Here is a 26,002-nt window from a genome sequence, read left to right on the forward strand (position 1 = left end):
TTAAATTTAGACAAGCCATATGTTTGTTTGTTTGTTTTTTTTAAGTTTATTGAATTAAAAATAAAAAATACAACATCAGAATGTAAAGAACGAAAGAAATAACTTTCCCAAACATCATTAAATAACAATTCTCAGATAGCTGCATCAAGCCCTACAGATCTTGGGTGCAATGCTGACCTTTCAGTGCCCCTGCCAGAAACTGTTCCCCTCTGCCCCAATAATCTTCCCCCTCATTTTCTATGTTTTTAGTGTGTTTCTAAGGTTAGGTATTCTAGTCTGTAACCTGCTTAGATGTGTGGTAGTTGGGTTATAAACCCTACATATGTAAATTTTACAGGGAGAAACTGAGCAGCTCAGGTTACGGAGTCCTACTAAATAGGGAGGAATAAACCTAGACAAATAAGTTCATTGGGGCCCCCATTATAAAATAAATAGTTTTAAAAACCACCCTAAATGAGGCCCTACATGGCTCTGAGGGCAGAGGAAAATTAACAGAGGAGGAAGCAGCAGATAGGGATTGAGGACAACGTACAAGTGTCCCCCTCACCTTACTCTTCTTTCTGGCAGCGGCTGACCTACCAGGGAAAAAAATATGCCTTAGAAGCCTATAAAAATAGCAGATTGAAGGTTCCCAGGCATACGCCTAGCTTGCCTATGTCCAACTCCTGCCATGCTGCTATAACAGCTACAGATGTAAGCGTGGGTCTCCCCGGACACAGCCCCATCCCTCCGTTCACCGTGATCTGGATCGGTGGACAAACATATGGAGCTAAACCAGATTTGGACATTTAGTTAGGAATCGCCAGTAATTCTGCCTCACTGGCATTTGTGTGCTGACAGCAGCCCTGTTTTTCTCGGGACAAGTCACAAACCAGCAAGGAAAACCCAGACTGAGGACCCTCATTTTAACTTTCTACTCTTAAACACGAAGAGTTTTTCGAGATATCTTAAGATATGTCGTTAATTATAACCAGTGCCTCCTGATTCGAGATTAACTGCCCAGCGGGTCTGGCTGTTTGGCCTATCCACACAGTGCATAAGTACATAAGTAATGCCACACCGGGAAAAGACAAAGGGTCCATCGAGCCCAGCAACCTGTCCATGACAGCAGCCAATCCAGGCCAAGGGCACCTGGCAAGCTTCCCAAACGTACAAACATTCTATACATGTTATTCCTGGAATTGTGGATTTTTCCCAAGTCCATTTAAGTAGTGGTTTATGGACTTGTCCTTTAGGAAACCGTCTAACCCCTTTTTAAACTCTGCTAAGCTAACCGCTTTCACCACGTTCTCCTAATGAAACATTTGCATATGTTAAAGGGTCCAGATCATTTGCCCATTTTTAAAATTTATTTTAAAAATCTCTCTGGCGTAGCTCTCCCAAAACTTGGCGATTATTTCAGCAGAACTGTTCTCCTGCATGGGAGGCGCTACTTCACAGAGTGAGAAGTTTTATATTAAAAGTCCGATTGAGAGCACCGAAGGGAAGGAGGGGATGCATGATACGGATGACCCTTCTGGGACGGCTCTAAAGGAACCTGAGCGGTTTCAGTAGAGGAGAAGCTGGGGATGGTGATCAGAAGGAGAAGGAGAAGGGGAGTGGGATCTGCACCTTTTATTATAACCACAGCTTGGGGATATACTGTTGTCAGTTATTAATGAGTGTTGTGTGTTTATCTTTGATGCTTTTTTTAGATTATTGAATTTAGTTGCTGATGGTTCGATAAAAAGTATTGGGCTATCTACAATTGTAAACAGATAACTGGGCTCATACGATTTGGGTAGCAACCCATCTTCCCATGGGCTGTGCACTCTTGTAAATATTTATCATTGAGTGAACTCCCAGGATGCATACTGGATCCTGGGGGTTCTTGATTTTGTGTTCAGCTGCTCCCTTGTCATGCCAAAATTAGAAGGGCGGAGCCTACGTGTTAACAGTGCTTACTTGAGCAGAGATACCACACAACACACCTTCAGGAGCTTCAGGGCTTTGATTTTTCCTGTATGTCTCACATGGGGGCCATGGCAAAGGTCAATCGAAGTTCCACACCTGCAGAATGAAAAAAGATCCAACTCAGCTTCACCAACATGTGAAAGAAGCTGTAGTTACAACCCAAAACAGCAAGACAGCACTGGGGGTTACGTGCATAGTGGCATCTACGAAAAAGCACTAGGAGTTGCCCACACAGAGTGGCATCTGTGACAAAGCACTGGGGGCTATTTGTTCAGCGTGGCATCTATGAGAAAGCACTGGGGGTTATTTGTTCAGCGTGGCATCTGTGACAAAGCACTGGGGGTTACCTGTTCAGAGTGGCATCTACGAGAAAGCACTGGGGGGTTATTTGTTCAGAGCAGCATCTACGAGAAAGCACTGGGGGTTACCTGTTCACAGTGGCATCTACAAGAAAGCACTAGGGGTTACCTGTTCAGAGTGGCATCTACGAAAAAGCACTAGAAGTTGCCTACACAGAGTGGCATCTATGAGAAAGCACTGGGGGTTATTTGTTCAGCGTGGCATCTGTGACAAAGCACTGGGGGTTACCTGTTCATAGTGGCATCTACGAAAAAGCACTGGGGGTTATTTGTTCAGAGCGGCATCTACGAGAAAGCACTAGGGGTTACTTGTTCAGAGCGGCATCTACGAGAAAGCACTAGTGGTTACCTGTTCACAGTGGCATCTACGAAAAAGCACTAATGAGTTACTTGCACAAAGTAGTAGCTGCAACCAGTGGTGTGCTGGTAAATTTTAAACAACAGGCTCTCTCCCTGGTCCACCTCGGCGCCCCCCCCGGTCCACCTCGGCGCCCCCCCATCCACCTCTGCACCCCCCACCCACCCCTGCGCCCCCCCAAAAAAATTGCAGAGCTGGCTATACCCCGGGGGGGGGGGGGGGGGGGGGGGGCCGCGGCCAACACATTACTCTCTCCAGGAAAAAAAAATTAAATTATCCCAGGTTCCAATCTAATTCATGTTTAATATGGGATAAAATGCCATAAATAAGTAAATAAATATAAACTTTTAACGTTCAGCACCTGATCCTCAAAGTGGACATATTCCAAACACTATAATGAAAATAAAATTATTTTTTTTCTACCTTTGTTGTCTGGTGACTTTGTTTCTCTGATCATGCTGGTCCAGTATCTGATTCTGCTGCTCTCTATCTGTTCCCTTGACTCAGTTTCCAGGGCTTCCTTTCCATTTATTTCTTTTCTTTCCTCCTTTCTTCTTCATTTCTGGTCCTCCGCATACTTGACTGTACAGTGGAACCAGCTTCTGCCTATTTTCTCCATCCATGTGCAGTTCTCTCCTCACTTCCTTTTCCCTCATCTAATCTCCTTCCTCTATCTTCCCTCCATGTCCAGCATTTCTTCTCTCTCCCTTCCCTCCCCTCCATCCATGTCCAGAATTTCTCTTGCTCTCTCCTCCATCCATGTCCTGAAACTCTCCTCTCTCCCATGCCTCTCTCTATCCATCCATACCCAGCAATTCTCTTCTCTCCCCTGCCCCCCTCTATCCACCCATGCCCAGCAAGTCTCTCCCCTGCCCCCCTCTACCCACCCATGCCCAGCAAGCCTCTCCCCTGCCCCCCTCTACCCACCCATGCCCAGCAGGTCTCTCCCCTGCCCCCCTCTACCCACCCATGCCCAGCAAGCCTCTCCCCTGCCCCCTCTACCCACCCATGCCCAGCAAGTCTCTCCCCTGCCCCCTCTACCCACCCATGCCCAGCAGGCCTCTCCCCTGCCCCCCTCTACCAATCCAGCGATTCTCCTCCCTCCCCTGCCGCTCCGAAGCATGTCCAAAGATGTCCTTCGCTCCCACCCTCCCCTCCCGCTCCCCTCCGTCTTTTTTTAATTACCTCCGTCGAAGCGTGCGCCATTTAAAGCCCTGCTGCGTGCTGGCCGTCTCCAGGCTTCCCCTGCTTGCTTCGGATGATGTTCGTGCCTTAGTCCCCCCTTCGCGAAAAAAGGAAATGATGTCAGAATGAAAGCGGGACTAAGGCACGAACATCATCCGAAGCAAGCAGGGGAAGCCTGGAGACGGCCAGCACGCAGCAGGGCTTTAAATGGCGCGCGCTTCGACGGAGGTAATTAAAAAAAGACGGAGGGGAGCGGGAGGGGAGGGTGGGAGCGAAGGACATGGTTGGATATGCTTCGGAGCGGCAGGGGAGGTAAGCACGGCCTGTGATCGTGCCCTCCTGCCATGCTTACCTCCCGCAATGGAGCCGGCTCGCCCCCAACAACAACTGGCTCGCAAGAGCTGTCAAAATTTAACAAGCGGCTCTTGCGAGCCGGTGCGAGCCGGCTCCAGCACACCACTGGCTGCAACCCTAACAGGCAACGGTTGTATTTTAATAGATTAGCTGGTATGGGGAGGAGGGTCCTGATGTTGGGTTACATATGGGAATATGTATATGCATCTATCCAAAGTGGACAAATTGCGGCCGAAGACTGGACAACCTGTTTCCGTCTTTATCCGCTATCATTTAACATGGTATCTCTCGTAATGCCAGCACACTAGCCAAATAATTTTAACATTTGCAAAGACAGCAATTGTTCTGCTATGAGTAAACTTGGGGCAAGTAGGTGTGTGGCATTAGGGGCGCACTCACCTGTACACGGTGGCCGATGGCGTCTTCACCTTCTCATGAATAATCCTCATTTTGAACTCATTGTGCTAAAGAAAAACACAGGGAAGGTCAGGTCATTTTGGCCCAGCATTTCTTTCCTCCCTAGCCTCTTTTTCAAGTTTATCGTTTATCTTGGTATACTGCCTTCGTTGCTCTAACCCATGTACTAAAGGGCATTCCCTCTCCTTTGTGTACCACATGCAACTCGGCCCAACTACTGCAGCAACAGTTCTTACAACTACTAAATGTTTTGCAAATTTCTAAAGGCCTTCCTGTTTGACATCAATTGTACAATTTACTGTATTGAATCAATTCGTTAATAGGTAAAGCTCCTACAATATTACTTTTCATCTTTCTTGAAACTAAATATCGTATCACTTTACTATTATAAGCCACAATAAATAAAATAATACATTAGGGGGTCACAAGCCCTAGTGCCCTCCAAGACCTAGTTAATAAGGGCCTTAGGTCTGGTCAGCAGCCTCTGCAGTGTCCACAGGCAGCCTAGGAATAAGCCTTTGCAATTGTTCTCCTGGGGAGGGGGTGGCAGTTTCCCAGAAATACATCTGTAATGGGAGCCAGTGATTGTACCAATAACTTATGTAGGGCTCTTACTTCCCTGTAGCAAACATGGCAGGGCAGGTTCCTGTAATTTTCCAGCACTATTGCTAGTGGAAATGCTTTGTCAGCAGGTAAAATGCTTCTCTGGGGTGAACTGGAAATCCACCAAGCCTCCTGCCTTTGGAGCTGTGGCACTCTTCTGCCACCTTCAGGCTTGCCAGTATTACTGTAGCCTCCCGCCACACCTCAAACAGAAAAAGCAGAGAGGAGCTTGGGGAGGATAAGAGGGCACAGACAAAATCCTGGAAAATAGTGCCACTTTGTTTCTAACATCAGGACAGGAGTTGTTTGATTCTTTTCCCTTTGTTTTTTTTATTTTAAATATTTATTACCCACACTCTTACAACTCTAGGCAGTGTACAGAACAAAACATACATAAAACTTAAAACAAAAACATTGAGTCTGTTATGTAGCTTATTAAAATAGGCCAGCCAGCAATAAGAATAAATAAACCAACTGCCAGTACGTCTGAGTGAAGAAATATGCTCAGCTGTTTTCTAAACGACTGCACAGAGGCATGCAAGGCCCTCCTCTACAAAAGTCTTTCACTAAGTTTAAACATTATATAGGGCAATTTTAGACCCTGCCGTCCATGCAGTCACATTCCTGGGGAAGCATGCAGTTCAGAGAAGAAATATCTTGAATAATACTACACACCTTGAATAACTCCAACAGATCACTCCGTGCCACCTCAATCCTCTCAAAGGGAAGTTTCTCTTTGATAATAGATTTGCACAGATCCTCTAACCATGGCAGATCCTTGCCCGATACCGTACTAACATGAGATATATACATACAAAGAAAAAATACACATACAGAAACCCATGAGTGGTGCATTAATACCAGATCTTGATGTTAACTGTCAGAGGCAGTTTTTACCACATTAGATTTAGCTCACAGCTTTCTCAGAAATTCAAGGCAAGTTACAATCCGGTAGGTATTTTCCTGTCCCTAGAGGGCTTTCAACTTAGGTTTGAACCGAGGCAATGGACAGAGAAGTTACCTGCCCAATCTCACGAAGGCTGGCAGTGAGATTTGAACCTGGCTATTCTGGTTCTCAACCCACTGCTCTAGCCATTCCTCCAGCTTTATGAGGACAAGATGAGAGCTGGGTACAAATGCCACCTCATTCTCCTTCCACATTTGATGTCAGACCCAAAGGGAGACAACAATGTCTCAATGTCTGTTCGCAATCTTATCATAATCCAAGATTCTCTCTGTGCCCATGACCAATATCAAAAGGCCAGCCGCTAGTCATTTCAAATCTAATTTCATGGCTTAGAAAAGCACAATCACAGTGGGTATCTGCTCAAGTACCCACTCCTTCTCTTAGCGGATTGTCTCCTATCATGATCAGACCTAAGTAGACCAACAGCATAAGAGGGAAATTAAGACATATCAGAGTCATCTTTGTGGTTACCATTCCACACCACATCCAGGAAGAGTCCTGCCCACAGAAGAAGTGCTACGCTCCCTTGCTGTACAGACCTCTTCTCAAACTAAATAGTTTGGCTAACCTCAGCAGAAAGTGAGGCAGAGCATGTGAGCCTTTCTAGCATATGTAGGCATCAGGCCCATTCTCCATTGCCACAGTGTGGCTGTGTTCTGGATTCATTTCTTTCTTCTTTTTTTTTTTTTGTCATGTGAACCTTGGGACATTCATACTACATAGCCAATTATGCTTTCCTCTCTATGCCATTATAATCATCCTTTTCCTAAGAAATAGTCTCATATTATTAAGAATAGTATAGTAAAGGAAAAATTAAGCCTTACCTGCTAATTTTCTTTCCTTTAGTTCCTCTAAACCAGTTCAGACGAGTGGGTTATACACTCCTACCAACAGATGGAGACGAGAAACACCAGCATCAAAGTGAACTTATAAGTACTCTCTGCTGCCCTCTGCCAACCAGTATTTCGATAGCAAAGCTAAATGTGTAGCCCTGCAACTCTTCCTTTGAATTAACCATGAATATTATAAAGAATTTTTTTGAAAAACACTACAAGAAGTACAGTGAAAAGAAAACAGAACATACATACTGAAATATTGATCCCCTTTTTATTCCTGCCTTAGAAACGCTGCTACAGCTCTGTCTACATCTCTAATCTGTGGCTTAAACTAGTCTGGAGGAACAAAAGGAAAAAAAATAGCAGGTAAGGGAAAGGGAAATGGGACTTGATATACCACCTTTCTGAGGTTTTTGCAACTACATTCAAAGTGGTTTACATATATACAGGTACTTATTTTGTACCAGGGGCAATGGAAGGTTAAGTGATTTGCCCAGAGTCACAAGGAGCTGCAGTGGGAATCGAACTCAATTCCCCAGGATCAAAGTCCACTGCACTAACCACTAGGCTACTCCTTCCTTAGCATTCTTTCAGGCCAGTTCAGACGAGCGGAAGTACCAGAGTGGTAAACTTCACAAGGGAAGGGCCAAAAACCCACGAACACCCACTCCCCAAACTTAGAATCCTGTCTTGCCTGGTCATCCAGGTGACAATGTTCCGCAAAGGAACATACGGAGGCCCAAGTGGCTGCCCTACAGATTGTGACAAAGCTACATCCCAGAGGGATACAATGAAGCAGCAAAACCCTAAACTACAGCTACCAGGAGGGAAGGTAGAGGGTGATCACGAAAGAAGGGAATGCATTTCCAGTCCCAGCAGGGGGAGCCCTGGGGATAGGCAAGCTGGCCATATACCGTCTCCGACCACAAGAGGGAGGGAAAATGAAGGAGCCCAGTTCCCCTGGACCCGCAATCAGTATATCATGCAGCCCACCTGTAATAGAGAGGGGTGGGGTGAGAAGCAGGAGGAGGATTGGATGGATTTTATGGAAGAGGGGGTTAATCAGGTTGGGCAGGAGGAAGAAACCTCAATGGAATGGGAGCTTGAGAGCACTGAGGAGCACAGCACCTGAAGTGGAGGAGTGGCCTAGTGGTTAGCGTGGTGGACTTTGGTCCTGAGGAACTGAGTTCGATTCCCACTTCAGGCACAGGCAGCTCTTTGTGACTCTGGGCAAGTCACTTAACCCTCCATTGCCCCATGTAAGCCACATTGAGCCTGCCATGAGTGGGAAAGCGCAGGGTACAAATGTAACAATAAAAAAAAAAAAGGTTTGCAAATCTACATTGTTTTGGAATTTATTTTGATTTAAACCCTGCTTAAATAGAGAAGCATGTTTTCTTTTGTGGGACCTGTTTGCTTTGGGGAAACCCTGAATGTTGGAAAGTTTGCTGGGAGAATTACAAACCTGTTTCCCAAACTGAAACCTGATTATTCTGAGAAACTCTGTTGAATTTGAAAGGCTTGTTTATGAAGGAGGACTGCCTGGTGGGAAGGGGGAAAATCCTGCTTGGGGACAAGTACTGTTTGTTTGCTACTGACTTTGACAAAAAGGATGGATTTCAAAAGGACTATTGCCTCCCCCCTCAGGGCAGAGACTTTGTGTTTAGTGGGCTGGTGTACTAAGCAAGGCAGAACAGCCCTGCCTGAGAAGCCCTAACCCAGGGCTCTGGAGTGAAGTTTGGGTCATTAACCTGGAAAATAAAGGAATGTTTTGAAGTATCCACTGGTGGCAGTTTGTGAAGATCTTGCTATTTACAGGAGGCAGCTTCCTCCCCCATACTGGAGCAGCGGGCCCGTTTACAAGATGTCCAGGGGTAGTAACAGACCTCACTTTTCCTAGGAGACTGCCTGTCCTTAATGAAGTGTGCTTTCAGCGCTGCTGGAACCTGGTGCCCACTGAGGAGATACACCGAGGCAATGGCCTCCTTCAATCAACGGATGCCTGGATGCTGCTTCCTCTTTTTTTTTTGGCCTTCAACGAGAACAAGGAACTTATCATACTTAGAAACTCTTCCAACCTCCTGAGGACTCCTGAAGGACCCTACAGACATTCAGGCGATACAACTGCTTCTGCTCCATATCATCTTTGGCATCCCCTAAAATGGGTAATACCACCACCTGGCTAACACAGAAGGGGACCACCACCAACTAGGGAAAGAAGGGAGGGACTGTCCGGATCTCCACCTTTTCTCTGTGAAACACCAGGAAGGGCTCCCTGCACGAAAAGGCTTACAATTCAGAAATTCTTCTTGCTAAGCAGATTGCTACCAGGAAAATAATCTTCAGCGTCATGTTCTTCTAGGTTGCTGTTGAGAGTGGCTCGAAAGGCAACCGAAGCAGGGCAGACAAGATGAGGTTTTAATCCCAAGGAGGAACCAAAGGACACCACAGGGGCCAAAGCAACTTAATCTCCCCTTCCCCACATCTGGATTCGTAGCCAGTGTTTTACCTATGACAGGACCCCGATAGCAAGCTAAGGCTGAAATCTGCATCTTAAGAGAGGACAAAGCCAAACCTTTCTCTGAACCATCCTGCAAAAATTCCAAAACATCTGAGACCAATGCTTGCAAGGGCACTTTCTGCTTTCCTCAGCATCACACCTCAAAGGTTCTCCAGACACGTGTATAATATAGTTGTGTAGTAAGCGGCGGTGGCAAATAAAGATCTGAACGGTTCATCCAGTCTGTCCAACTGTTACATTCATTATCAATTCATAATGAAATCAACAATGAATGTGATGTAAAATACTTGATCCTAGGTCCGTCTAGCCCTGTCCTTACATTCCAACTACTGAAGTTGCTGTCTAAGCCCACTTCAGCCTGTCTGTCTTGTCATTTGCGGGACACAGACTGTAAAGTCTGCCCAGCATTGTCCTCAGGTTCCAGCCCATCCTAAACTGGACTGCCACATACGGGATACGGACTGTACAAGTCTGCCCGGCATCGGCTCTAGTTCATCACAGCCGGAGATGCCATCTTAGCATCACTCCACACATCCACACACACACAGCCATTTAAATTTAGGTGCTTTTTAAAAATATTAACCATTTTCTAATTACAGATCATCCCATGCCATTTTGAATTCCGTCACTGTTTTTGTCTCTACCACCTCCCTCAGGAGGGTATTTTATTTATTTATTGTGAACATTTATATCCCACCAAGACAGGCTCTATGTGGCTTACAACATTGTAGGAGGCGTACAATATATATAATAATACTACTACTACTACTACTTATCATTTCTAGGGCGCTACTAGGGTTACGCAGCACTGTACAATTTAACAAAGAGAGACAGTCCCTGCTCAAAGAGCTTACAATCTAATAGACAAGTGAACGGTCGGTCCGATAGGGGCAGTCAAATTGGGGCAGTCTGGATTCACTGAACGGTAAGGGTTAGGTGCCGAACGCAGCATTGAAGAGGTGGGCCTTAATACATATGCAAGATGGAGTAGAGAGTACAGGAGGGGAAGAGAGGGGGTCAACAGGGGAAAGGAATGAGGGAATACAGGGGATCAAGCAGGAGTGAAGTAAGAACGATCACACAGGTAAATCTTTAGAGATTTCTTGAACAGACTGTGTTCGGCTGTCTCTTTTAACGTTGATGGTAGGGCGTTCCAGAAACAGGGGCATGTGTAGCTGAACAACGAAGCAAAGAGCACCTTATATCTTAAGTTCCTGCAGTTAGGAAAGTGGAGAGTCAGATAGGTGCGGGAGGACTTCACGGAATTCCTGGGCGGGAGGTCGATAAGGCTAAACATATAAGCTGGGGCCTCCCCATAGTCAATCTTGTGAACGAGAACACAGACTTTGAATTCAATTTGTTCTTTGATCAGGAGCCAGTGGAGCTTTTCACGGAGGGGCTTCGCTGACTCAAACTGCGATTTGCCAAATAGCAGTCGTGCCACCGTGTTCTGTGCAGTCTGAAGTTTTTTAAGGACGTGCTCTTTGCAACCAGTATAAATTCCATTGCAATTAGTCAAAGTGGGTTAAGACGAGGGAGTGGATTAGCGTCCTGAACAGGTCAAAAGGAAGGTACTGTTTGATACGCTTAAGGGATCTTATAGAAAGGAACATGCGCTTCATGACGGACAAACCTTGGAGCTCAAGAGTCAGGTGAGGGTCCAGAATGACCTCAATGAGTCTCATGCTGGCAGCGACAGGAATGGTGATGTTCTGCGCAGTAACCAAGGCCGGTATAGACTTGTTAAACTGGGAGGAGAGGATGAGGCACTGCGTTTTTTCCTGGTTGAGTTTAAACTTAAATGTGCTAGCCCAGTTAGTCATGATGGCGAGGCTGGTCTGAATCTTAGCTGTGATTTCGGCTATGGAAGAGCGAAAGGGGATGTAGATGGTCACATCGTCAGTGTAGATGTAGGGATTCAGGCCGTTGCTGTGGAGGGCCGTTGCGAGAGGGGACATCATGATGTTGAACAAGGAAGGTGAAAGGGGAGAGCCTTGCGGGACCCCACAGTGAGACCTCCAGGATGGCGAGATAGAGGACTGGACTTTGACCCGATAGGATCGACAGGACAGGAATTCCCGAAACCAATCCAATACAGGACCTCCAACACCAGTTTATGCTAGTAACATAAGGAGGAGACTGTGGTCAACCATGCACTTGCCAAAGTACCCTCTCTTCCATAGGCATGCCTTCTTAAGAGCCTAACCATAAGACAAAAGCAGAGATGGGTCCTGCATACTCACAGGTACCTGCCACAACAGGTTGTGTGACACTGAAAGCCGAAGCGGAGTCTCCACTACCGGGTGAATCAGATAGCCATACAAAAGGTCTCCGTGGCCAGTTGGGACCCACCAGTACCACCAGTCCTCCATGCCATTCAATCCTCTAAATGATCCTGCCTAATAGAGGCCACAGTGGAAACACATACAGGAGACCGGTTATGGGCAGAGGCCGGATGAAGGCATCTATGCCTCCTGCCCTGCTGTCCTTCCTATGACTGAAATCCTGGAGCCTTTGCATTGTATGCTGTTACCATTAGATCTAGCACTGGTTGCCCAGTGTTGCACTATCAAAGCAAACATTTCCTGACCGAGACTCTACTAGGTCAGCTCCAAGATATCACCAACTCAGATAATCTGCCTGTACATTTTCCACGCAGGCCACATGTGCTGCAATGAGCGCCAACAAGTGAGCCTCCGTTCAGGCCAGCAGCATCACCACTCCTATTGCCACCTGAAAGCCCTTCATTCCTCCCTGTCAATTCACATATGCCACTACCGTGACACTGTTGGACAAAATTTGCACTGACTTGTTCTGCACAACCTTGGTCTCCAACCTGTTGACTGATAATGCCACCTCTTCTTTGGACTACTGTCCCTGTGCCACCTGTCCAAGGCAGTAGGCACCCCATCTCCCAAGACTCACGATTGTAGTGATCTCTATCCAGTCTAGTGTTTAGAGGGGCAGTCCTTTGTGAAGATGACAGCTCTGTAACCAGCACACCAAGCTTCCCCTCCCCCAAAGGAAAGGCACATTTGTAGTTCTTGAGTCTGCATGGACCACTGGGATAGAAGGGAGTGTTGCGACAGGAGCCTTGGCCCACGGAACCACCTCTGTGGTTGCTGCCATGAAACCCAGGACCTGAAGGTAGTATTATGCCTGTAGACTAACAGTATTGAGCAACCTATGAATCTGTTCCTGCAGCTTCAACGCCTTTTCTTCCATCAAAAACAATCAAACCTGTCTGGTATTGAAGTGCACTCCTAGGTATTCAATCATTGCGGAGGGGACAAGTCTACTTCCTGGTGCAGTTGACTACCCAGCCAAGCTCCTCTAACAACTGCACCACATGCTCCGTGCCCCACACACTCCGAACCAACTTTGCCAGATCAACCACTCACTTAAGGTACCCCAAAACATGTTCCCTGTGTAAGGCTGCCGCTACTATGATCATCTCCTCGGAGAAAATTCTGGGTGCCGTCGCCAAACTGAATGGCAGAGCACAAAATTGCCAATGTTGACCTAGGATGGCAAAACAAAAATACTGTTGATGTGCAAGTTTGATAGGAATATGCAGACTGCCAAATTCAGAAAGGTGAGAAACTTTGCTCTACAGAACTGCCTCTTATCACTGAATGCAGGGTTTCTATATGAAGCCTTGGCACTCTCAAAGTATTGTTGACCCAACTGAGATCCAAAATAGGATGGAAGGTGCTCTTCATTTTGGACACAAGAAAATAAACAGAATAGCTGCTTGTACCTCTTTTCTGCCTGGGTGACAGTCATTGCTGCCTGCAGCTACACAAGCTTTTGAAGCGTCTCCCCAATGCCTCTGCTTTCCAGCGAGAGATGCAAAGGGACATCAGTATAACGTCCCTCAGAGGCCAAGCAAGCTCCCTCCTCTCTGATGACCACCAGGATCCACTGGTCCTCGGTTATTTGAGCCCACCTCAGATACAACTGCTGAAGATGACCTCCTATGGCCAGCAGAAGCAAGGCCCCCACATCTTCATTGCTGACCTCAGGTCTGTTCAGGAGGGACCATCTCTGCATCCTCTTTGACAGTCCTCTCTGGAAATAACCTCAACCTCTGAGCACAACTCATCCATCCTGGGTGGTACTGCCAAAACTCTAGAGCCTGCCATGCACCGATGAACCTCACCCAAAATGCCTAGCCTTGTTCTCTGACAATCTGGGAATGTTGGGAGTCCCCAGAACTCTTCACAAGCTATCTAAACTCTTCCCTGGAAAGGAACTTACCTCAAAAGAAAGGTCTGCTCAGCTTGGATTTGGAAGCTACATCAGCCAACAAATTCCATAACCAGAGGAACCGACACACGACAACGAGGAGCACCATTTCCTTTGCTAAAGCTCTGACCAGATCATGAGTCTTCCATTAGGAAAGCGGCCCCCCAACTCAATTCTGCTGACCTCCGCCGCCAGTATCAAGAAAGCTGACGAACATTCCAGCACTTGCTCTGCTCAGTGGAGACACTCATCACATAACTATTGCAGATTGCCGCCTGAAATCCCAACGTCGAGATATCAAAGGCCTTGGGATTTCAGGCTTCTGTCCTTTGTTCCTGGGGATCCCTTCATAGCTGTCCCCCACTTCAAGTGGAATGTCAGTCTTCTTAGTCAAGGCCGTAACTAATGTGTCCACCTGTGGAAGCTTAAACTTCTGGACTTTGGCCATGACCTAATACAGATACACCATAGCCCTACCAACTCTAAAAACAGACATCCAGTACATTACATTCTGCCAAAATTAGGTCCTTCACAGTCCTGTGCTTGGGGGCCCCAATCCTTCCATAAGAGGGTCCAGTTTCATCATGCTCTGCCCCTCAGCCTCTAAACTGAGGACTGAAATCACCTGAGTAATAAGCACCTGCAGCTTATCATAATGGAAATTCCAGACCAGAGACAGATCCTCCCCTGGTAGCAGGACCTCGCCCCATGGATCAACTACCTCGTCCACTTGTGACAACAGATCTCCCTCAGGGCCCACCAAAAATCAAATGGGGCTCCAACGGAGACCTCCTCCTTCCAGGCAGAATCACAATCCAGGTGCTGCTTTTTTGAGCACCTCACCCCCACCCCCAAGGCCCTTCCACAGAGATTCAGGCTCTGAGGACTGCTTGATGCCCAATTGCTTCATACAAAAAGCCTGATACATGAACAAAAACTCCGGAAGAAATCCCATCCCACAGACAAAGCAGCCAGCGGGCTACCAGTTTTCTCTGCCGATTGCAATTCTACAGACTGTAAGAGCAGGGGTGTCTCCGTACCAGCAGCTGAATCCAAAATTGGCACTGCTGCCATCTCAGGAGCAGCCCTGCACCATCAGCTCCACTCTGTTCTACAATCCTGCTTCCATCCGCTAGCTCAGCAGTGGACCCTGCAGCCCCTCCACCCGCTGTATAGAATAAAACTTGCAAGCACCCCCAGAGACCTCTATGCCACGCCTGCCACGGGTCTAGCACTGGCACCGTTTCTCTCTTTCCCCATGCCAAAGTCACCTACAGCAGCAGAGGAGCAGCAAAAATGGGGCAAGAAACCCTGTAAGAGTCTCTGCAGTTCACCCCACACATGAGAAGGTCCGTTTGCACTGTCACCTTCTTCTTCTTTTTTTTTTTTGTCAATTGTTAGCTCATAACAGCTCTCTAAGTTTCCCTCCAAAAGTAGGGAAGGAAAGCTGAGGACCACCACCACAGTCCTCTGGTCTTACAGAGATGGAGTGAACCCCCCCCCAAGACTAGGACCAAGGAGCCCATCCTCAGCGCAACTGCTGCTTGATAATAATTATCTTTTTTTTTTTTTTTGTAAAACCCAGGAAGACTTACGCCAAACAAGGGAGATATGGAGAAAATACTAGAGCCATACCCAATTCCCTAAACCTATAGCCTACCTCCAGAGCTAGAATACACAGGTACCTACCATCTGCTGGAGACAGAAATACTGGCTGGCAAGGGGCTGCACAGAGTACTTATAGGGTCACTTTGAGACTAGTATTTCTCAGTTTCTGTCTGCTGGTAACGGTATATACCCACTGGTTTGGAGGAATGCAAAGGAAATCGAGTTACACCGACCCATGTGATGGGTCACAACTGTAAATGCTGCCCAAAATGCTGGGATTCTCCTGGGGTTGGGATGTGTTGGATTATAATGAGAAAAACTTTTAAATCCATGCAGGAATTAAAGAGTTCAGAAGGAAAAATGACTCGTTTCACTGTAGTTTTATTAGTTCGATGCCACAGGGATCTAATACCACAGGTGACAGAGCCGTTTGCTTGGGTGGGAGTTTCAGGGCTGTGTTTTGCCTTGCACCCAGAGAATAACTACATAAAAGCACAGTTACTAATGACAGACAGTTTTATCAATCCTCCCTGGACATTCCCCAATGATACACAGCTCAAATAAATCAAGACAAAAACTTCAAACACCACTGATTTCACTGGTTTGTAATGTCCTCAGATATGGAAGCATGCAGCCAGACTGAGCCCTACCCTGCAGATCACTGGAAGCCTTTAAGAGGGAGGCAACCCTTACCCATTTGCCATGTACATGTCATAGAAGAAGCCACTCTTGGTGCTCAGACCTTGGCAAAGCAATCCTCCATATGCCTGGTTGAGCGCAGCTCCTAGGACATAAGCACTGGAATACCAAAAAACCTAAAAAGCAACAGAAAAGAAAGGTACATAAGAACATAAGCGTTGCCATACTGGGACAGACCAAAAGCCCATCAGGCCCAGTATCCTGTTTCTAACAGTAGTCAATCCTTACCTGGCAATATCCCAAAACTGTAAAACAGATTTTATGCTGCTTATCCTAATACAGACAGAGAGGGTAATACAGTATACAATAAGAGAAACCAAAAGAAAAAAAGCAACACTGGGCCTTCAAGACTAGGACAACAGGAGTACTTTATTAACCGAAGACCCGACACGGGCCGTGTTTCGGCGCCAACAGGGCGCCTGCCTCAGGGGTCAAGTTTGTAAATATTGTAACATATAGATGTCGAGGCGCAAATGCCTTAAGGACAATCAAAATAACTGACTTAGATCTCGCTATAGCGCAAAAAAACGCCAAAGGTGCTGGCTCCAGCAAAGAGCCTTCTCCTGGCAATATCCCAAAACTGTAAAACAGATTTTATGCTGCTTATCCTAGAAATAAATAGTGGATTTTCCCAAGTTCATCTTAATAATGACTTATGGACTTTTCTTTTAGGAAATTAGCCAAACCTTTTTAAAACCCTGCTAAGCTAACTGCTTTTACCACATTCTCTGGCAATGAATTCCCGAGTTTAATTGTTTTAAATTTACTAATTAATATTAATATCTTCATTGCGAGCCCTCTAATCCTAGTATTTTTGGAAAAAGTAAACAAGTCGATTCACTCCACTCGGTATTTTATAGACCTCTATCTTACCTCCCCTCAGCTTTCTCTTCTCCAAGCTGAAGAGCCCTACTTGCTTTAGTCTTTCCTCACGGAGAAGTAGACCCATTCCCTTTATCATTCTTGTCGCCCTTCTCTGTACCTTTTCTAAGTCTGCTATATATATTTTTTGAGATGCGTTGACCAGAATTGCACAGTATTCGAGGTGCAGCCATAGAATGGAGTAATACAGCATTTTAACATTCTCATTTTTGTTTTTCACTCCTTTCTTAATAATTTATAATATTCTGTTTGCTTTCTTAGCTGCTGGCACACAGTGAGCAGAGGGTTTCAACGTATCATTAACAATGGCACTTAGATTCTTTTCCTTGGCGGCGACTCCTGCTGTGGAACCTTGCATCACGTAGCTATAATTTGGGTTCCTCTTTCCAACATGGAGAAATTAGGCCTTACCTGCTAATTTGCTTTCCTTTAGTCCCTCTGGACCGGCCCAGAATGTGACTGATGGGTTGCGCACGACTTCCAGTAGGTGGAGACTGAGAAAAAAAACTGTGACTCTAAAGACAGCCAATAAGAGCCCTTGCCAACCAGAGAAAGATCCAGTAACTAAGTACCAAAGCAGAAAGAAGCCAAAGAACCATATGTGCACCCGAAAGCCTGAGCAGCCACCGGCACCTTGCCAACACAGGGTACGTGCCGCAGAAGAAAATAGTGTCCCCATAACCACAGAAATATGGCTTGAACTGAGAGACTAGAAATTTCTTCCAATTCTGTTATTCATTATATATATATATATATATTTTTTTTTTTGTAAGAAATCGTAAACAAGCAACACAGCTCCCAAGAAATAACCATGGACTATCACGAATAAATCTGAATATCTGAGGGGAAGGATCTGGGCCGGTCCGGAGGGACTAAAGGAAAGCAAATTAGCAGGTAAGGCCTAATTTCTCCTTCCTTAGCGTCCCTCCAGACCGGCCCAAAATGTGACTGATGGGAAGTAACAAAGCAGTACGATCATGGGAGGGACCCTAGCAGCCCCGCCATCAAAACCTGCGCCCCGAAACCAGCTTGCTGACGTCTGAATACATCCACATGATAATGCTTCGAAAAGGAATGAAAAGAAGACCAAGTTGCCGCCCTACAAATGTCCTCAGGAGGCATGAGACACCGCTCTGCCCATGAACTCGCTTGTCCTCTAGTAGAATGTGCCTCAACGCCCTCCGGAACGGATTTTCCAGATGGAAGGTAAGCTGAAGCAACCATTTCCTTAAGCCATCGGGAAATAGTGGACTTAGAAGCTATAAGGACCTAGCACGAACCACCCAGCAAAATAAACAACCGATTGGAACGACGCAAACCATCGGAAGACTTGATGTAATGCTTCAGAACCCTCTTGATATCCAAACATTTCAGGCAATGCTGCTCCTCCATTCCAGAAGAAGAACTTAGCACAGGCAGTACCACCGGCTGAGAAATATGAAAACGAAACAACACCTTAGGCGGAAAAGAGGGGACCGGATGCAGGAACACCCGATCCGAGCTGAACTCCAAGAACGATGATCTACAAGAAAGAGAAGTGGAACAACGCCTACCCCTCAGCATAGCAGAAATGACTCCCACCGTGAAATGTCTGTTAACTAACCTCGCCCGCTCAAGAGCCAAGCTGTAAGACAAAATCGACCGGGGTCTGGATGAAGAACCGGTTCCTGCAACTAATAAACCTGGAAGGACTGCGAAACTGAGAGGGGAACGGGCCAACAGATTTCGAAGATCAGGGACTGAGAGGCCAATCCAGGGCTAACAAAATCACTGTACCCCTGAGCTATTATATTCTAGATCAGACGACCTAAAAGAGACCATGGCGAGAACGCGTAGAGGAGACCCTCTGACCACAGTTGAAGCAGCGCCTCAAATCCCTGGACCCAGGGGGTCTCTTTGGCAACTGAAGTATGCCGGCACTTCCGCGTTGGCCGCCGAGACAAACAGATTTACTGACGGGAATCCCCAGCAAAGCGCGAGACTCTGGAATGCGTCGTCGCTAAAAGTCCACTCCCTGGTATTCAGAGAGGTGTGACTGAGAAAGTCCGTCTGCACGTGTTCCACCCCTGTCATAAGGACCACCAACAGATCTAGCAGATGACTCTCCACCTAGCCTAAAAGAAGAAGAAGAAGAGGCCTCTAGCTCAAACTGATTACCTTTGTTCCATCTTGGCGATTGAGATAGGCCACCGCCGTGGCATTCTCAGACAGGACACAGACTGACCGGCTTTCTAGCAATGGACAAAAGGCTCAAAACACCAAGCGTATTGTCCTTGACTCTAAGAGGTTGATGGAGCTATTTGCCTCCTCCGGAACCCAGAGACTTTGAGCAAATTGTCCCAGACAATGTGCTCCCCAGTCCTTCAGACTGACATCCGTCGTAACCATTGTCCACTGTGGAGCATCCAGCGGCCTTCCCCTGGCAAGATGAAGATAAGGAGGTACTGAGAGGGCTCCAAATCGAAGAAGATAAGGAGAAACTGAGAGAGCTTCAAATCGCCTTTCAACAGGGCTTACTACGTAACCAAGGACAGAAGACAAAAAACTGGGTAACTGGCGAAGTACCTTGTAGCCTCTTCAGGAGTGACTTAGCGAAGACCATCCAAGCCTCTCGGTAAAGGTGAACTAGAATTACCTCACTAGTTAATCCCATCTTGTGTAATGCCTGATATTGCAAGGAAACAAAATGATCAGAGCTCTGACCTTAGAATTATTATTTTTTTTTACTTGTGGCTGCCTCTTCCTGCCTCTAAGGCTCTTCCCCTGAGGAGCCTGAGGAAGCTGATAATGTACAGGATAGACTAATGTACAGGATAGACTAACTGTACAGAAAAATTAACTGAGTTATAATTACTAATTTTTTATTATTTACTTTCAATGCAGAATCAGTGTGGCTGTCCCACCTGGCTTTCAGGACACCCTTCTGAGAAGCGGCTGAAGCAGTGCCAATTAAACTTCAGTCCCTAAATCAAACATAAGGGAACTTTTTAAAAACAAAGCTCAGAAACAATATCAGGGAGGACAAGGGGGGAGGGACCCGACCACCCAAGTTTAGCACCCCCGAGGCACTAAAAAGGCCCCCGCGAACCTCTGCCTCCACATAACAGGCTTTCTGCTTGTCAGAAATAAAAGGGTGCACAGAGAATAAAGCCAATAAGAGAAAATATAGAAAAAATACAGAGAAAATAGAGAAGTACAAGAATGAGACTGAAGGGCTCACCACCTTCCACCTGCTGGAGACTGAGATTACTGGATCTTTCTCTGGTTGGCAAGGGCTCTTATTGGCTCTCTCTAGTCACAGTTTTTTTCCTCAGTCTCCATCTACTGGAAGGCGTGCACCCATCAGTCACATTCTGGGCCGGTCCGGAGGGACGCTAAGGAAGCATCACTTTGCACTTGCATCTGCCAGTTGGATGCCCAATCATTCCAGGCTCGTAATTTTTTTAAATCCTCTTGTGATTTTACAACTTTGAATAACTGTGTCATCAGCAAATCTAATTACCTCACTAGTTAATCCAATCTCGTGATCGTTTAAAAATATGTTAAAAAGCAGCAGTCCCAGCACAGACCCCTGTGGAACCCCACTAACTACCCTTCTCCATTGAGAATATTGACCATTTAACCCTACTCTCTGTTTTCTATCTTTTCACCAGTTTTTAATCCACAATAGGACATTACCTCCTATCCCATGACTTTCTAATTTCCCCAGGAGTCTTTCATGAGGTACTTTTTAAAACCCAGATATACAATCCTGACCGGCTCACCTTTATCCACATATTCATTCACCCCTTGAAAGAAATGTAGTAGATTGGCGAGGCAAGATTTCCCTTGACTAAATCCATGTTGGCTTTAATCCATGCTTATGTATATGCTCTGTAATTTTGTTCTTTACAGTAGTCTCTGCCATTTTGCCCGACACCAGCATCAGGCTTACCAGTCTATAATTTCCCAGATCACCTCTGGAACCCTTTAAAAAATGGGCGTTACATTGACCACCCTCCAATCTTCTGGTAATGTGCTTGCTTTTAAAGATAAATTACATATTACAATTCTATCAGTACTCTAGGATATATACCATCTGGTCCAGTTGATTTGATACAGCGAAGTTACTTACCTGTAGCAGGTATTCTCCGAGGACAGCAGGCTGATTGTTCTCACGATTGGGTGACGTCCGACAGCAGCCCCAGATCGGAAGATCTTCCTAGGAACAAAGTTTGCTAGCCCTCGCGTGCACATGCGCGAACTGCGCATGCGCGACCATCTTTCCGCCCGTAGCGGGAGCGTGCTCCTCAGTCCAGTAGAAAGCAAAAGACAAGGGAAGACACAACTCCAAAGGGAAGGAGGGCGGGTTTGTGAGAACAATCAGCCTGCTGTCCTCAGAGAATACCTGCTACAGGTAAGTAACTTCACTTTCTCCGAGGACAAGCAGGCTGCTTGTTCTCACGATTGGGGTATCCCTAGCACCCAGGCTCACTCAAAACAACAAACAGAGGTCAATTGGGCCTCGCAACGGCGAGGACATAACTCAGATTGACCTAAATAGAACCAACTAACTGAGAGTGCAGCCTGGAACAGAATGAGAGTCTGCACATTACTATACCTTGGGCAGCGGTTCTGGATGCAACATCAAAAGTATCGTAAGCATCCCTGGACAGGAATTTACAACACGCCTTCTGCTGCCTGACCACCTCCTGAAAAGGCTTGGCCTGCTCCGGAGGGAGCTTATGAACCAAGTCCGCCAGTTGCTTCACTGTGTTCCTCAAGTGAATGCTCGTGTAGAGCTGGTAAGATTGAATTTTGGCCACGAGCATAGAAGCCTGATACGCCTTTCTCCCAAAAGAGTCTAGGGTCCTAGATTCTCTCCGCGGGGGCGCCGAGGCAAAGTCTCTAGAACTCCTGGCTCTCTTGAGAGCGGAATCCACAACCATAGAGTCATGAGGCAACTGCGACTTCATCAGCTCAGGTTCTCAGCTTGGGACTCAGCTTTCTTGGGAATGGTGGGATTACTTAGTGGTTTCATCCAGTTCCGCATAAGAGTATCCTTGAGCACATTATGCAAAGGAACCGTGGATGACTCCTTAGGTGGCGAAGGATAGTCAAGGACCTCGAGCATCTCAGTCCTGGGCTCATCCTCAGATACCACAGGGAAGGGAATAGCCACAGACATTTCCTGGACAAATGAAGAGAAAGAAAGACTCTCCGGGGGAGAAAGCTTTCTTTCTGGAGGAGTAGGATCAGAGGGAAGACCACAAGACTCCTCAGAACAGAAATACCTGTGATCTTGCCCTTCATCCCACGAGGCATCCACATCAGTATTGGACAAGAGTTCCTTAACTGCAGTCCGAAACCGGGCCCGTCTTGACGCCAAGGAACCATGTCCTCGATGGCGATGTTGAGAAGTCAACTCCCATGCCGGTGGCGATGAAGCTCCCTCCAGCGATGTTGAAGGGGAGTCGACCTGGGTGGCAGGCGGTACTGGCATCGGAGACCTCACCACAGGCATAGAGCCAGCTGCCGCTTCCATCGACGGTACGGAGGGCGCAAGCACCCCCGGTACCGGAGAAGACTGACACAGCGACCCTTCCAGAAGACCTGGAAGAATAGCTCAGATGCGCTTGTCTAGAGTCGCTGTCGAGCAAGGCTGCGGGGTAGGTGCAGGAATCGGCGTCAGAATCTGTGGAGGTTGCGGAGGCGGTACCGGGCTGCCCGAAGACCGACGCACTGACACCTCTTGTATGGAGGGTGAGCGTGCCTCCTGGCGTCAGCGCTTCACGGGTGCCGAATCCTTCGACGCCCCGAGCTCCCAGTACCGTGCTTGGAAGGAGACCGATGACAATGCTTCTTCGCCTTCGTTCTATGCACGTCATCGATACTCCTCGATACCAACGAGGAGGACGTGGAATCCACATGCCTCCTTGGGGTCGGGTGCGAGAGTGGTCGGTCCCGGTGGGCCTGCACAGCAGGAGACTTTGAGACAGGTGGAGACCCACTCAACGGCTCACTGCTCCCAGCGTGTGGTGGTCTACGGGCAGCCATTGCCTGTGCTCCTGAAGTTGATGCCATCCCCGGTGCCGATATCGATGCCACCGACCTCGGTATCGATGTCGAGGAACCAGACGAAGCTCCGAAAAGTCAATCCCGAAGAGCCTGTCTCGACGCCTGTGTCCGCTTTTTCAAGCTAAGACACAACTTACGTGCATCTGGGCGATGGTCGGGCCCAAAGGCACTGAAGACACCACGCGTGGGGGGTCGGTATCCAAGATCGTCTGGTTGCACAGAGTACACTTCTTGAAGCCGCTGGGAGTCTTGATGACATGGACGGAAAAATAGCGGCGGCAAGATAAAAATTTGCGATTGTGCCAAAAGGGAGAGCACAAAAAAGAGAAGCCGCAGCGGAAGCAAAAGAAAACTTGGGAAGGGCAAACTAAAGAAGTAAAGTTCTATTTTTTTTTCTGTTTTTTGTAAAAGACAAGGAAAAGTAGAAGAAAACCGGAGAAATCTCCAGAAAAAAATGGTCGAAGGCTCTTTGAAGGGGTCCGAAGAGACGAGCCATCGCTGCCTCTCTTCACCGCGGAAAAAAGATAACTGAGCGGGACTCTCACGCGACGAGCGGGAAGACAGCCGCACGCCACAAGGTTCTGTCAAAGCCTTGAAGATTTTTTGCTTTGAAAAATTCCGTTTGTAGGGTCCGCCGTGGACGTCGACCCATCAGTGAGAACAAGCTGCCTGCTTGTCATCAGAGAATGTAGGAATTTCAGTGGAGATTCTATACTATACTGGTAAATTTTCAAATATGTCCACCATGTAAGAGCGTACATCAGACTTTTAGGCAACTGCTCGTCATGCCCCAGCATGGTGATCATTTGCTATTTCTCCTAAGAATAAATGCCCCGTGTTGTATAGTGGATGTTCAATTTGTATACCAATCTACCAATCACTTCTCATTTTTTGTGACTATCCTATATATGGAAACAATGAAGTTAACACTTTGTTAAAATGTTCTTACCAATTTGCTTATCTAATATAATAATTTGCTATGTGAACGTTCTAAAGTGTCTCACTGGGATCGTAACCATCTGCTGACGTCACTGGCCAGCAGTAGAACCCTGCTTGCCTGACGTCAGCAGGGGGTTACGATCCCAGTGAGAGACGTGCGTTGAAGAACAGCGGGAGCGGGCAGAGACGTCCCTACGTGCACGTTGCCCCCCCTCCAAAATCGCCAGCCCCCCTCTACTACCCTCCTCTCCCCTCCCTCTTACCGGGGTCCCGGCGGCAGCAGTGAAAAGCCTCACGAGTCTGCTGCCTTCCCTTCTCTTCGCTCTCAGCTCTGACTCTGGTCCCGCCCTCAGGAAATGAGGGCGGGACCAGAGAGAGCTGACGGCGAAGAAAAGGGAAGGCAGCAGACTCGCGAGGCTCTTCACTGCTGCTGCTGCCGGGACCCCGGTAAGAGGGGAGAGGGGAGGGTAGCGGGGGGGTGGCAATTTTGGAGGGGGGGGGGGGGCAACGTGCACGTAGGGGGATGGGCCGCAGGTGGAGGCATCGCAAGGACGTGTCTGTGAGACAGAGAGGAGGGGGGACTGGAACTCGGGGAAGGGACAGAGGGAAGGAGAGGGAGGGAGGGAGGGCGGGCCTGGAAATCGGAAGGGAAGAAAGGGGGCTTGCACTTGGAGGGGACAGAGGGAGGGAGAGAGGGATAACCTTGCTAGCGCCCGTTTCATTTCATACCGAAACGGGCCTTTTTTTACTAGTTCTTTGCAGAAATTCACATGTTTTCAGATCTTTAACTCTTCATTCACAACAAAACAGTGCAAACCGACAAAATGCTTACAGCTCCATTCCAGGACCCTCACCATCTCCTTTCCCTTCAGTACCACATCAAATATAAAAGCGCCTTTCTACTCACGGCTTGCCCTTCCTCAGAATCAAATTTCAGCAACTCCAAGGTTGAATCTCCTTCAAGTGGGCGATCCAGATCGAAGAGAATGCCATTCACCCGAGCAGTGACTGCACTCTCTGCCAGGCCTTTACTGCACAAAAGAAATCCCCATAAAATAATTCAAGGCTTCAACAGACAAGACAAAGCTGGTAGTGCCTGGGTACGCAGCCATCACCAGCACAGATAAACAAAACAATCACTGATCCTAAAAATTATTAAAGGGCTCACCAGAAGACAAACCCAAAACTCATCAGTTAATCTCAAAAGAAAGAGACTAACTTTCCATGATCTTTATCACTGTTAATCTCAAAAGAGAGATTAACAGTGATAAAGATCATGGAAAGTTAGTCTCTTTCCCCCTCAAGTTACAAAGTCAGAAAGAAGAGAGGAAGACTTCTTACATCTAATGGAAACCTGAAATTCTGAGTGGTCCATCAGATCCTAGCCCATTGTGGACAACCCCCCCCCCTCCAAACTACATGGAAACAAGTAACATAATAGATGACAGGAGATAAAGACCTCAATGGTCCATCCAGTCTGCGCAACAGTCACACTCATTATCAGTTCATGATTAAACCAACAACAAATGTATACTACATCTACTACTATTTAACATTTCTAGAGCGCTACAAAGTGTACGCAGCGCTGTACAAACACAGAAGACAGACAGTCCCTGCTCAAAGAGCTTACAATCTAATAGACAAAAAGTAAAGCATTTAAATTTAAAATATTTAAGCAGTCCTGACCTCCCTGCCATTTTCGGGAAACAGACTGTAAAAAATATCAGTTTAGCTAAAAAAACAACAACAAATCATGATCAGATAGCTAGTTTCTGGTTTCCTTTTTATTATTAATCTAGCACTTATATGGTGCTCTAATGAGCTACATGCAGGTATATCTAATCCCTTCCCTAGAGACCTTAGAAACATAATGGGTACTTAGGGCAAAGTTTCTCTCTTCTTATTGCAGTCTGGTGTATGACAACAAACCTCAGTGTGCTTTAAAAGAATAATCCATAACTTGCTAGCATTTTCCACTTACCGTCACGTTCATTTACTTAATACACATCTTAACTA

General features: G+C 46.9%; 1 protein-coding gene across 1 annotated transcript in view; it reads right to left on the minus strand.

Annotated features, from left to right (window-relative positions):
- The window catches only part of TARS2 (threonyl-tRNA synthetase 2, mitochondrial), an 84,693-nt gene that overhangs the window by 42,375 nt on the left and 16,316 nt on the right, over nt 1-26,002 (minus strand). Inside the window, exons 3-7 of the mRNA XM_030187565.1 lie at nt 24,894-25,017; nt 16,103-16,224; nt 5,905-6,022; nt 4,609-4,673; nt 1,971-2,049 (exon numbers count right to left, since the gene is read on the minus strand). Of these exons, the coding sequence (XP_030043425.1) occupies nt 1,971-2,049; nt 4,609-4,673; nt 5,905-6,022; nt 16,103-16,224; nt 24,894-25,017 (508 nt within the window). The remainder of the gene's footprint in view (nt 1-1,970; nt 2,050-4,608; nt 4,674-5,904; nt 6,023-16,102; nt 16,225-24,893; nt 25,018-26,002) is intronic.

The sequence above is a fragment of the Microcaecilia unicolor genome, chromosome 14 (assembly GCF_901765095.1).
Source record: "Microcaecilia unicolor chromosome 14, aMicUni1.1, whole genome shotgun sequence".
Classification (NCBI taxonomy): Eukaryota; Metazoa; Chordata; class Amphibia; order Gymnophiona; family Siphonopidae; genus Microcaecilia; species Microcaecilia unicolor.